At 29.9% G+C, this 14,749-nt stretch overlaps 1 protein-coding gene across 1 annotated transcript in view; it reads left to right on the top strand.

The window, feature by feature from the left end:
- The window catches only part of LOC137404793 (DNA polymerase theta-like), a 50,187-nt gene that overhangs the window by 25,030 nt on the left and 10,408 nt on the right, over positions 1-14,749 (top strand). Inside the window, exons 17-20 of the mRNA XM_068091025.1 lie at positions 1,950-2,077; positions 4,296-4,416; positions 5,784-5,984; positions 13,396-13,446. Coding sequence (XP_067947126.1) covers positions 1,950-2,077; positions 4,296-4,416; positions 5,784-5,984; positions 13,396-13,446 — 501 coding nt within the window. The remainder of the gene's footprint in view (positions 1-1,949; positions 2,078-4,295; positions 4,417-5,783; positions 5,985-13,395; positions 13,447-14,749) is intronic.

Genomic DNA, 14,749 nt, shown 5'->3' with positions numbered 1-14,749 from the left:
TTAGTATGTCGGAAACCATTGTTGGAGGTTAGGAAAAAGAATCACATCGTACGGGATTTGAACTCATGATATTTGCCTTCGCAGCCTAACAGTTTTCCGCATAACACTTTCCGGCATATCAGAATAGTTCTGCGCAGTCACACTTTTTGTGCTTTACCAGTACACTTGGCAAGCTCTCACTGCCAGGGTACTAATATGAATAATAAATCTGTCTACTAACTTGGGCAATATTTCCTAGCAACAGTTATTGTGTTTGTTTATACCTTTTTTTATTGATTGGTGTTATTGATTATATTGATTTGTTATTGCTTGTTTGTTGTAGGTATGTTTTTAGATAATTCTCAACACATTTGCTGTTACCATTTGTTGTGAAATATTTGTTGTTCCATTAATAGAAACAAATTCATAAAAAGTTGGTGCTTTATTTCACTTAGTTATTTATTTTTCAATCTCAAATTTATAAAAAGAGTTTGATAAATTTAACTTAATGCTGTGCTTACATTTATACTACTGAGTTAACTAATATGAGGTTTTGTAAAAGTGATATTCAACTGACTCTTGTACAATAAGGTAACAAAACGCTACCTTCATATTTACCAGTACGCTCAGAGATCGTCATGTGAAATAAGTGTGTGCACACTTATTCCTAGATATGGAAAGGTGGTTGAGTGGTGCAGTTGGTACCAACCATAACTTGGATCCAAATTTTATTTGGACACGGTTTTCCCACGACCAAACAAGAGTGAAGTGATTGATTGGGAGATTTATGATAAATGCACATGTGCACACAACTCCCGAAAAATTATCCGTTAACGGCCGTCACCAAACCCTTGCAACGAAATCCTATCAACAAATTTAATATTTTTCAGTAAAGTCGTTTAAGTATAATAATGGTACAAGACGCATATAAACCAATTTAATACGTTACCAAGCCTTTGAAAGGTTACCGCAAATTCCTAAAACTAACCCATCTGATCGGATTATACATAAATAGACAGATTTATTAGGACGAAAATCATCACAAAACGCTTGAAAAGCTTGGTTTAATAAAAGTTAAGACCGGAAATTGAAACGCCGAGAAACAGAGAATAGAACGATAAAGACTTGCGCATTTCACGAAAAAAACGTGCACTTTTCACCAGTCTATAGCATTGTTCCCAAGGTTTCAGCAATTAACATAGGAGTACAGAAATCGTTTCATTCTTGTCGATTTCAATTTTTTCATTTTCAATTTCATTTGCCGACACATTCAAGTACTTTCGTATTCTAACTGATGTCCAACGAAGTATAAGTAAAGGAAATGACGATGATATTTTTTAACAGTTCTTATGAGATTATTACAATAATTGATTATAAGTTTGGATGACTACAGAACAATGACTACCTAGTACAGATTTTCTAAAAATCTAACGCAGTGTAAGTAGCCTAAAGGGAAAGACGATGATATTTTTTCTAACGGTTCTAATGAGATTATTACAATAATTAATTATAGGTTTGGATGACTACAGAACAATGGCTACGTAGTACAGATTTTCTAAAAATCTATGTCAGTGCATTTTACTTCTTATATTGGCCGATATTGCATTTCTCTTTTTGCAGGAGGAGAGATATAAACATATAATCTTTTCCTTTCATTATTGCTATTTGTTGTATATAATAACACCCACACCCAGTACATTACAACTACCATTGCAGTTATCCTATTTGACTGCTAATATTGTATTTCTCAACCATCAGTACCCTTTCTTTTTTCCAATATCACTTTGGTCGTGGGCTGTATGACAGTGGAATTTCTAGTTATTATAGTGAAGATTGAAGCTGTATTCGCATTTAAAAAGGTCATACTTCTCTTCGTCCTACTTCTCCAACCTACTTTACAGAAGGTGTCAAATGTTAGATTTGTCTTTTCACCTTTCATGGGACGATAACTCTTTATTTTCTGTTGCCAGGCATTGATGTAGAGGAGATTCAAAAGCAGTCAGCTGGAATTATAAAAGTTCTTCGATTCATACAGTCTCAGGCTCAAAAATATGCAAAGAGGAGGCTGGACCTCAACTCGGCTAAAGATATCGGAGAGGTAGTTAGGCTATATACTGAATTATTGCTAAAGCAACATTGCGATATGGCCTTTTGCAGAGATACAAGATGTGCTAAGATGAACAACTTATAGTGATTTTTTTTACTTTTTCCAATGCAGAATTGTTTATTCATTCTAACAAAATTAGTTCATGCTAAAAATCTTTGCTGATGTACACTCGGATGTTTGCTGTAAATGCTAAAGTTTTTGTCATAGATCTATAATCTATAGATCTACAATCTAATGCTTTTTGGAGCTAGAAGAAAATTCTGCATTATAACGCATGAAAAGCCACGTTTAATGGTTTTTTCAAGTTTAGTAAAACCAGTTGCAAAAGAAAAATGCTATCGCTCTTATAGTTTTACCAAATCGCAGACCATTTTTCTCTAATATAAAAATATATTTATCAAAAATATCTGAGGTCCAATGGTGAAGAACTTTATTAGCGACAATACATTTAGGTTGCTATGGACCATTTTTCTTTCACCCATCCTAAACCAGAAATAGCAAAAATTGGAAACCAGGAAATTGTGTTATTCTGTGAATTTAAAAAGAAAAAGAAAATCAATTGGTTTGCTTTTTTGCAAAATGGTAACCCGATATCCTAAATTTATTGTGGCATTGTATAGAATGGGTCTGTCAACTCTGTGATCTGTGATTAACGTTTTGTATAAGTACTTGGCGAGCAATTATAACCTCTCTTCATATCGAAAGAGTTCACTGTTATGTAACAATAGCCTCTCTTGTCTTGTCATTTCATTATACATTTACTGTTTTCACCCTGCTACCCAATAACACATCTCCTCTGAAGGCTATTGAGGGAATTTTAAGTTTAGTGCTTTACAAGCAAGTGCGGAGATCACGTATTAAATCTCCATGTGGACTCGCATTTGTATAGCAAAAATGTTGATGCCAGCTATTATGAGATGTCACCTGTTACAAGATGCCACTTGTTATGAGATGCTACCTGTTATGAAGTGTCACCTGTTATGAAGTGTCACCTGTTATAGTGACATTTCGTAACAGGTGGCATCTGGCATTTCATAACAGATACCACCTGTTACGAGATACCACCTGTTACGAGATGTCACCTGTTATGAAATGTCACCTGTTATGAAATGTCACCTGCTATGAAATGCCACCTGTTAAGAGATGTCATCTCTTATGAGATGTGTTCAGCAGTTTGATAAAATAGTACTCTTAAATTAGTGTTGTGTGTCTCATTATTGGGATGATTCGATCAAAAGCATTAAACTGTGTTATCTTAAAAGTCTCATAACATCTTCCACATTAGTATTGATTTTGTCTTTATTTTTGTTGAAGGTAACACTGTTCTGTCTACAATCGTACTACCTGTTCATCTCCACTTGTATGTTAAGTACTGTGAGGTTTATCAAATGTAATAAATGTAATGCACCTGTAAATATAATAAATAGTCTTAATCACCTATTCAGCTTTCGATTTAAATATTCATTATATTTATATTTAATGTTTAATATTATATATTCCATCCTAACCTCTAACCCTAGCAATTTGGTGCACTGCGGGACATGGTCAGTTCTGCTGCGAAAAATTATCAATTTTTCAAACTTCATCTAGATTATTTCAGCTCGCTTTCTTTGTCACAAAGGACAGAGAAATATTTGCACAATTCTGAAGTTCAATTTGACAGTCGATTAGGGCAAGTGTTAGGATGTCAGTCTACTAAACTGGATGTCATGAGTTCAAGTCCCGTACAAAGCAATATTTTACCTCTATTTTAGCCTCTATCCCTAACTACAGATGGACACGGCTCCTATTATAGTTAAGATGATAAAATGATTTAGGTTTATGAGTTTTCTCCAGCTTGTCTCCAGTATGCCAAATATCGGAAAGTTTGACAGCTACAAACTTTCCCGACATATCCGCGTCGCTTTGTCGATGCTATCGGCTCCCAGTTCACATAATCGATGATGAGCGCCAGAAGGAAAATGCCGACATATGGCGATATAATGTAAATCGGCCTTTTGTTCTATGAGCTCCAGTTTGTCTGGATCACTGGCAAAAACCCGCTACACTCCTAGATACTATGTGTCTACAGTCGCATATATAACAAGTGCTTTTTGCTCACAATTAGTAGCCACCAGGTTTTGAACCGCTAGCCTCCTGTACAGGAGTTGATGGTTTATTCATTATTCCACATTGATATTGGTAGTGCTAAAACACTATCCATTTTCAGGTTCTTTTTGTTGACCTGCGTCTCCCTTATGAGAGGAAGAAGGTGGTGAGCAAGAAACTGGCTCCTTGGAGCACGGCTCAAGCCCAGCTGAACAAGATCAGCTCTCTGCATCCTTTACCAGGTGTGTAGCTAGTAATTGATAGGTTAGTTTATTTATCAACGAGGATTAATTTTCTGAATTAATAATACTTGAAAATCACATAAACATTTCAACCTTAAGCAGCACCGTTTGGACATCTTTGAGATGGACCTTTCACATTTTAAAGGGATGTGAATAGGTTGCTGCTTTTAATTTGGTCTTCTTTACTCCCAAAATCCATTTTAATCTATTCACGGTTTCTCACATCCATTGCTTTTATGAAATTCTATTTATTATATAAATAATAAACATTTACAATGGTTTAAAATGCAGTTGCTTTTTTCTCCAGTTCAAGTTCCCAAAATCAAACTGCAGTACGTTTATTTGAATATCTATCACTCATGTAATTGATTAATTTTAGCCATCTCCAAGTACATAATCAAATGAAGCAACAGCACGTGTGTGACAAGGAGTTGGTAGTTGTCAGTTCATGAGTGGCACGAAATTTTTAATTTTCGCATAGTTGTATTCTGCAGCAGTAGCCTGTTCAGTTTGTATAGAGTTTATAAAAAGCATGTTGTGTTAAAACACAATTGTTCAACTCACTCAATAATCTCTGAGTTCTGTCTTCCAATTTTTTCTTTCTTTTGGCATGAAATGAAAAAAATCATTTTGTTAATGACTCCCGATGTTAAATTAAAAGTTGGACACACGTACATGAAACAATCAGATATAATCAGTGGCAGTCGGCACAGAACCAACGACTTAAAACTAGCCTTCCACTGTAAGTCATGGGGAGACAATTGTGCTATTCGTTATTGCTAGCTTGTAGTTGAACAAGTTTAATCTATTGATAAAAATATCGATAAAAAGATTAACTCAGATATAAGCGAAAGGGCAATTATGACATCTATTAATAGTTGTACTTCGGCAGAGAGACTGACAGAATAGAGACACGTAATGCTGCAACTTGAATGCAACAGCTGATATCAATAACAAGAGAGACAGACAGCCACGCAACTAGTGATGTCATTTCAGCATGTATTTTTCTACCGAGTGTTTTAACCATGATCAAGTTTTGTTGAATTTAATCTTGAAACATCCTGGCTGTCAGATTATCTCAAACATCAAAAACAATCACAAATGATGGAAAAATACTGATACTTTCTGATAAAATTTATTAAAGTTCTGTGTAAGTTCATCTGTAAACATTGAATAAGAACCAATCTGACTCAAGTTCAAGTCTCCATAACCAGACATTTATTGTCAAGTACTTGGTACTTACAGATTCATGGCCTGTCATGGACCATCAGTTGGTATGTTAGGTAAACAGGGTCGGTTAACAGCAGCACTCTAAAGCCAGTAGAGAATTAGTTACCCTGTTAAATATCTAATCCAATATTTCTAAGGGATGGTCCTGTTGTGGAGGAAGTTGCACATGGCCCTCACAAAGCTTGCGGAACCCTTACAAAAGAGGAAGGTTTGGTGTGAAGAGAAGGCTATGTATAGGATCTATTCTACGTGCAGCCTGCAGACAGCTACAGGTCGGGTGACTATGCACGAGCCCAACCTACAGACAATCAATAAAGACATTTCTGTGCAACTCCCAGGTATGTGAGAGTTGTGGAGAATGGAAAAATAGGGGAAGGCAAGACTGTGCAGATTTGAAGGTTATCTGCTGTGGTTTTTGATCTATTTGCTCATGGTCACGTCTTAATATGTTAATAATTTTAAATAATATAATGTTTAGATTCTCATATGCAATAGGCGCTGTTATAGTGTAAATTTCACTTTAAATTTGACTTTGAAATTTCACTTTGAATTTACGTAAAGTTTTCGCTTCGTATTACATAAGAAGTTCCATATAACACCAAATGTCAACTAAGGGCAGGTTCTCAAATTCAGTTAGAATAGTGAGAGTCACATAGTTAGCCAGTGAAATATTGATTTTTCGCTTGTTGCCGCACTTGGGACAGAAAGTATAGGGGTGTCTCTGTAATAATTATATGCTAGTACCTTGACAGTCTAGCATGCCGTGAGAGATTTTGTCAGAGGTACCGAGCTAGTTCACCGTGAGAAATCATCATGTGAGAGAATAAGTAGCTGCACAAGTATTCTGAGATGCTTGGAGGCAGTCGATTAGTGCAGCTGTTAGAGTGTCAGTCTACCAATCTGAACGCTAGGAATTGGCATCTCATTAAAATCAATCTTTTATCCTAACCTTTAACCCTGCCTTTGGACAAACGGACAGACAGACAGCTCTCACGCTAGTAATTGTACATTTTTGTTTTACTCTATTTTAGACATACAATATTATTTATTTTGTCTTTTTTATAGAAGCTGCTCTCTAGAAAAATGCGAAAAAATCAATTTAAATTGACATTGAAGGTGTGCGCTCCGAGTAACGTAAAAAAATTACGGATAAAAGCGATAAAAAAGGAGAAAATTTGCCGATGCAAACTGAGAATACCACCGTTGCTGTACAGTTATTAAATTGAAAATTTAGGTTTAGTAGGTTTTAGGGAAGGTCTTAGAACTAGGCAACTTATGTGTAGTTTACTGTTCGTGTAACATAAAATTCCTTTCTCGGAATTCTCGGAAATTAAACTTTCTCGGAATGAATCACTTGCGTCGTACGAGCATTTACTGTATATTTTGATTCAGTCTCAAGTCTAATGCTATTTACTGACTGCTACCTGCACCTGTAATTTTTTATAGTAAAACAACTTAAAATCGCAAACTGTTCAAACAAGTCCAAATGATTTTTTAAACAAAAATTCCCAGAACTTTACCCTATTTCAATTGGCTTCCGATACTGTTTGTTTTTCTGATAAATTGCATATTAAAATAGTTTTAGGATTAGTGCTTCTTAGTGACTGATTGATATAACCCTAATCTATAGTGCTTGATTGTGATTGGCTAATTCTAAAGTTAATTGTCAACCTTCTTCTATAGCTAGAGAGCTGTATAGAGAGCTATATAGCTAGGGTTGCTTTAATGACAAATGTGTTTGATGAAGTTAATAACTTGTTTAATTAACTGCAGTGAAAACTGTAAGAGTTATCCATATTATTATTACTGTCCCTTCTGGTCCCTTCTTCTGTTTGCTTTGTCTGGCATTAGGCAATTTTTAATCTCTGATTGACACAATTATTCTGAGGCTTATGAAGGTGACTGATTAGCTCAGCTGGTTAGAGAGCCAGTCTAAAAAGCTGAATGGTCTGGGATCGAGACCCAAATTTGTTAACATTCTAGTCTTTTCTTTAATTGGATTTCACAAATTCAGAATTCTGTGATTGAATGAAATTAAAAGCTTGGACATCCATAATGCACTTTATTATTTCTGATAATTTAGCATTGATTCAAAAGTTACCTTTTACTAATGATCAGCCTGTGAATCCTTTTCTATGAATCTCAAATGAAGCTAAATTCAGATAGAAAGAATTACATGTACAATGGAAATTATAATCTGTCCAATGCAGACCACTCATTTAAACGAACCAAATGCATATGTATATATTATTTCTCATTCATTAATTATTAAGCCTTATTAATGGAGGTTGTTATGATATCGATAGTGATAATAGTGATAGTGATGATAATGATAGTGATAATAATGATAGTGATAATAATGATAGTGATAATAATGATAGTGATAATAACGATAGTGATAATAATGATAGTGGTAATAATGATAGTGATAATAATGATAGTGATAATAACGATAGTTATAATAATGATAGTGATAATAATGATAGTGATAATAATGATAGTGATAATAATGATAGTGATAATAATGATAGTGATAATAATGATAGTGATAATAATGATAGTAATAATAATGATAGTAATAATAATGATAGTGATAATAATGATAGTGATAATAATGATAGTGATAATAATGATAGTGATAATAATGATAGTGATAATAATGATAGTTATAATAATGATAGTGATAATAATGATAGTGATAATAATGATAGTAATAATAATGATAGTAATAATAATGATAGTGATAATAATGATAGTTATAATAATGATAGTTATAATAATGATAGTAATAATAATGATAGTGATAATAATGATAGTGATAATAATGATAGTAATAATAATGATAGTAATAATAATGATAGTGATAATAATGATAGTTATAATAATGATAGTGATAATAACGATAGTTATAATAATGATAGTGATAATAATGATAGTTATAATAATGATAGTGATAATAATGATAGTTATAATAATGATAGTTATAATAATGATAGTGATAATAATGATAGTGATAATAATGATAGTGATAATAATGATAGTGATAATAACGATAGTGATAATAATGATAGTGGTAATAATGATAGTGATAATAATGATAGTGATAATAACGATAGTTATAATAATGATAGTGATAATAATGATAGTAATAATAATGATAGTGATAATAACGATAGTGATTATAATGATAGTGATAATAATGATAGTGATAATAATGATAGTGATTATAATGATAGTGATAATAATGATAGTGATAATAATGATAGTAATAATAATGATAGTGATAATAATGATAGTGATAATAATTATAGTGATAATAATGATAGTGATAATAATGATAGTGATAATAATGATAGTGATAATAACGATAGTAATAATAATGATAGTGATAATAACGATAGTGATAATAATGATAGTGGTAATAATGATAGTGATAATAATGATAGTGATAATAACGATAGTTATAATAATGATAGTGATAATAATGATAGTAATAATAATGATAGTGATAATAACGATAGTGATTATAATGATAGTGGTAATAATGATAGTGATAATAATGATAGTGATTATAACGATAGTGATAATAATGATAGTGGTAATAATGATAGTGATAATAATGATAGTGATAATAACGATAGTTATAATAATGATAGTGATAATAATGATAGTAATAATAATTATAGTGATAATAATGATAGTGATAATAATGATAGTGATAATAATGATAGTGATAATAACGATAGTTATAATAATGATAGTGATAATAATGATAGTAATAATAATGATAGTGATAATAACGATAGTGATTATAATGATAGTGGTAATAATGATAGTGATAATAATGATAGTGATAATAACGATAGTTATAATAATGATAGTGATAATAACGATAGTAATAATAATGATAGTGATAATAACGATAGTGATAATAATGATAGTGGTAATAATGATAGTGATAATAATGATAGTGATAATAACGATAGTTATAATAATGATAGTGATAATAATGATAGTAATAATAATGATAGTGATAATAACGATAGTGATTATAATGATAGTGATAATAATGATAGTGATAATAATGATAGTAATAATAATGATAGTGATAATAATGATAGTAATAATAATGATAGTGATAATAATGATAGTGATAATAATTATAGTGATAATAATGATAGTGATAATAATGATAGTGATAATAATGATAGTGATAATAACGATAGTAATAATAATGATAGTGATAATAATGATAGTAATTATAATGATAGTGATAATAATGATAGTGATAATAATGATAGTGATAATAATGATAGTGATAATAATGATAGTGATAATAACGATAGTGATAATAATGATAGTGGTAATAATGATAGTGATAATAATGATAGTGATAATAACGATAGTTATAATAATGATAGTGATAATAATGATAGTAATAATAATGATAGTGATAATAACGATAGTGATTATAATGATAGTGATAATAATGATAGTGATAATAATGATAGTAATAATAATGATAGTGATAATAATGATAGTGATAATAATGATAGTTATAATAATGATAGTGATAATAATGATAGTGATAATAATGATAGTGATAATAATGATATGATAATAATGATAGTGATAATAATGATAGTGATAATAATGATAGTGATAATAACGATAGTGATAATAATGATAGTGGTAATAATGATAGTGATAATAATGATAGTGATAATAACGATAGTTATAATAATGATAGTGATAATAATGATAGTAATAATAATGATAGTGATAATAACGATAGTGATTATAATGATAGTGATAATAATGATAGTGATAATAATGATAGTAATAATAATGATAGTGATAATAATGATAGTGATAATAATGATAGTTATAATAATGATAGTGATAATAACGATAGTGATAATAATGATAGTGGTAATAATGATAGTGATAATAATGATAGTGATAATAACGATAGTTATAATAATGATAGTGATAATAATGATAGTGATAATAATGATAGTGATAATAATGATAGTGATAATAATGATAGTGATAATAATGATAGTGATAATAATGATAGTAATAATAATGATAGTAATAATAATGATAGTGATAATAATGATAGTGATAATAATGATAGTGATAATAATGATAGTGATAATAATGATAGTGATAATAATGATAGTTATAATAATGATAGTGATAATAATGATAGTGATAATAATGATAGTAATAATAATGATAGTAATAATAATGATAGTGATAATAATGATAGTTATAATAATGATAGTTATAATAATGATAGTAATAATAATGATAGTGATAATAATGATAGTGATAATAATGATAGTAATAATAATGATAGTAATAATAATGATAGTGATAATAATGATAGTTATAATAATGATAGTGATAATAACGATAGTTATAATAATGATAGTGATAATAATGATAGTTATAATAATGATAGTGATAATAATGATAGTTATAATAATGATAGTTATAATAATGATAGTGATAATAATGATAGTGATAATAATGATAGTGATAATAATGATAGTGATAATAACGATAGTGATAATAATGATAGTGGTAATAATGATAGTGATAATAATGATAGTGATAATAACGATAGTTATAATAATGATAGTGATAATAATGATAGTAATAATAATGATAGTGATAATAACGATAGTGATTATAATGATAGTGATAATAATGATAGTGATAATAATGATAGTGATTATAATGATAGTGATAATAATGATAGTGATAATAATGATAGTAATAATAATGATAGTGATAATAATGATAGTGATAATAATTATAGTGATAATAATGATAGTGATAATAATGATAGTGATAATAATGATAGTGATAATAACGATAGTAATAATAATGATAGTGATAATAACGATAGTGATAATAATGATAGTGGTAATAATGATAGTGATAATAATGATAGTGATAATAACGATAGTTATAATAATGATAGTGATAATAATGATAGTAATAATAATGATAGTGATAATAACGATAGTGATTATAATGATAGTGGTAATAATGATAGTGATAATAATGATAGTGATTATAACGATAGTGATAATAATGATAGTGGTAATAATGATAGTGATAATAATGATAGTGATAATAACGATAGTTATAATAATGATAGTGATAATAATGATAGTAATAATAATTATAGTGATAATAATGATAGTGATAATAATGATAGTGATAATAATGATAGTGATAATAACGATAGTTATAATAATGATAGTGATAATAATGATAGTAATAATAATGATAGTGATAATAACGATAGTGATTATAATGATAGTGGTAATAATGATAGTGATAATAATGATAGTGATAATAACGATAGTTATAATAATGATAGTGATAATAACGATAGTAATAATAATGATAGTGATAATAACGATAGTGATAATAATGATAGTGGTAATAATGATAGTGATAATAATGATAGTGATAATAACGATAGTTATAATAATGATAGTGATAATAATGATAGTAATAATAATGATAGTGATAATAACGATAGTGATTATAATGATAGTGATAATAATGATAGTGATAATAATGATAGTAATAATAATGATAGTGATAATAATGATAGTAATAATAATGATAGTGATAATAATGATAGTGATAATAATTATAGTGATAATAATGATAGTGATAATAATGATAGTGATAATAATGATAGTGATAATAACGATAGTAATAATAATGATAGTGATAATAATGATAGTAATTATAATGATAGTGATAATAATGATAGTGATAATAATGATAGTGATAATAATGATAGTGATAATAATGATAGTGATAATAACGATAGTGATAATAATGATAGTGGTAATAATGATAGTGATAATAATGATAGTGATAATAACGATAGTTATAATAATGATAGTGATAATAATGATAGTAATAATAATGATAGTGATAATAACGATAGTGATTATAATGATAGTGATAATAATGATAGTGATAATAATGATAGTAATAATAATGATAGTGATAATAATGATAGTGATAATAATGATAGTTATAATAATGATAGTGATAATAATGATAGTGATAATAATGATAGTGATAATAATGATATGATAATAATGATAGTGATAATAATGATATTAATAATAATGATAGTGATAATAACGATAGTGATAATAATGATATTTATAATGGTAATAGAAACAGTCAGATCATTTACAGATGATGAAATGTGCTAAAAATTTCATCTTTTGATTTGTCTGTTCTTGTAGCTAGGGGTGGCAACCTGTTATTAATACGATCAGGTATTTGGAGCTTTTAAATTGATTACCAATATATCTGTCAGTTGAATTTTTTAATTATTAAAACAAACAGTTAGCTAGCTCTCACTCAGCATCGGGTATATGCTTGTTCAATGTAAGTCTTTTGACAGATTCTCTCAAAAATTCTCTCTGCATGTCATATTTCACTCTTATCTTATATGACTGTTTATAGTATACAGTCGTTGAATCACCAAGACTGTTCTGCTTTAATATGATTCATAGAATTATGTTCACTTTAGAGAAGATGATTCTATGAATGTGCTTCTCTTTAGAATGCATCAAAATTGTGAATGGTGTGTGTAAAATTAGTAAGGAAAGTCTCTGTGGATTCTGTGCGCTACCAGCTGTAAAACTAAATCAGTAGTGCTGGCCTGTTTGATTTTCTGGTTTCCGTTATTTTCAGATTTGGATGAGCAAGTCATTAGCTTGCGCAATGCATTTCCAGCAGCACCCGGTAAGTTTTTTAATTTTCACAATGATACCATGCAGCGTGGTCGTACGGCTAGATTGGATCTCAAGCTAAGGATTTTTTTATAATTACCCACACGTTAGGGTATACGATTAGGGTGAACGGAGACATTCAAATTTTAATCGCGTATTCCTGATAATTGTAGGAGAATTACAGTTGGTTATGCCTTGATGGGGATACAATAACAGAGTAGGTTTGAATACATTGACAGATCATAGTCTGAGACCTTTATAAATATTTGATGTTGTTAGGCTGTGATAACTGAACACCCGCTATATAAAAGGCATTTCATGTATTCTGAACCTTTTGCATTGGATTCCCTCATGAGCCATTGATCGACATTTTTCTGTGTCAGTCACATACATGTACAGTCAGGCTAATCTCTTATGACGTAAGTTCTACGTAACGTAAATAATTTATGTGAAGTTTTTGCTTCAAACAACGTAAAGAATTCCATGTAACAAAGTGTCAAGTCAGTGCAAATTCTCAAATTCAATTAGAATCCCGTAGTTAGCCCTAAAATATTGATATCTTTTGCCGCACTTGAAAGAGAAAACAACATATGTCAAGGGATCTCTCTATTATATATACTAGTACGCTGAAAATCTAGTTCACCGTTAGAGATTTTCAGGTGTGACAACAAAGCATAGAAAACAACTAGCTGTGCGATCATTTATAAATACGTAATGGCCATCTATTGGAGCAGGAGTCTGAGTGTCGATATACCCAGCTGAATGTCGTAATTTTTAGTTTCGTCGAAAGCTATCTTTTATCCTAATCTCGAACTCTGGTGAGGGGCGGTCGGGCAGGCAGCCCTCCTAATACGAACACCAGAGTCATATTTTTGTTTTACTTTTTGTTACATAAAATATTTTGCAATATTTCCTTTTTGCAGAATAGGCCTTGCTGTCTAAAAAAATGAAAAGAACTGATGTAAATTGACACTGAAGGTGTGTACTCCCTTAACTTTTTGTAAAATTACAAAATGAGTGAAATTGATAAGAAAAAGTAAAAATCTTGTTGATACAAACTATTAATACTACAGTTACTGTACAGTCTTTAAATTAAAAAGTTGAGTCTAGCTTTTTTCTTTTGGAAGAGCCAAAGGAGTGAGTTTTGGAAAATCTTAGAACAGATTAGACAATTTACAGTTATTTCACTGTCCGTATAACGTAAAATCCCTATAACGTTAACCTTCCTGGAACGGATTATTTACTCTGTCGGAGCTTCTACTGTATTAGCAAAAGTGGGATATAGAGGATAACTCCCAGTTTATTTGAATGCTCAA

The sequence above is a fragment of the Watersipora subatra genome, chromosome 9, assembly GCF_963576615.1.
Source record: "Watersipora subatra chromosome 9, tzWatSuba1.1, whole genome shotgun sequence".
NCBI classification, from domain to species: Eukaryota; Metazoa; Bryozoa; class Gymnolaemata; order Cheilostomatida; family Watersiporidae; genus Watersipora; species Watersipora subatra.
The sequence above is the reverse complement of the archived record's forward strand: the minus strand, read 5'-3'. Positions and strand labels throughout refer to the sequence as shown.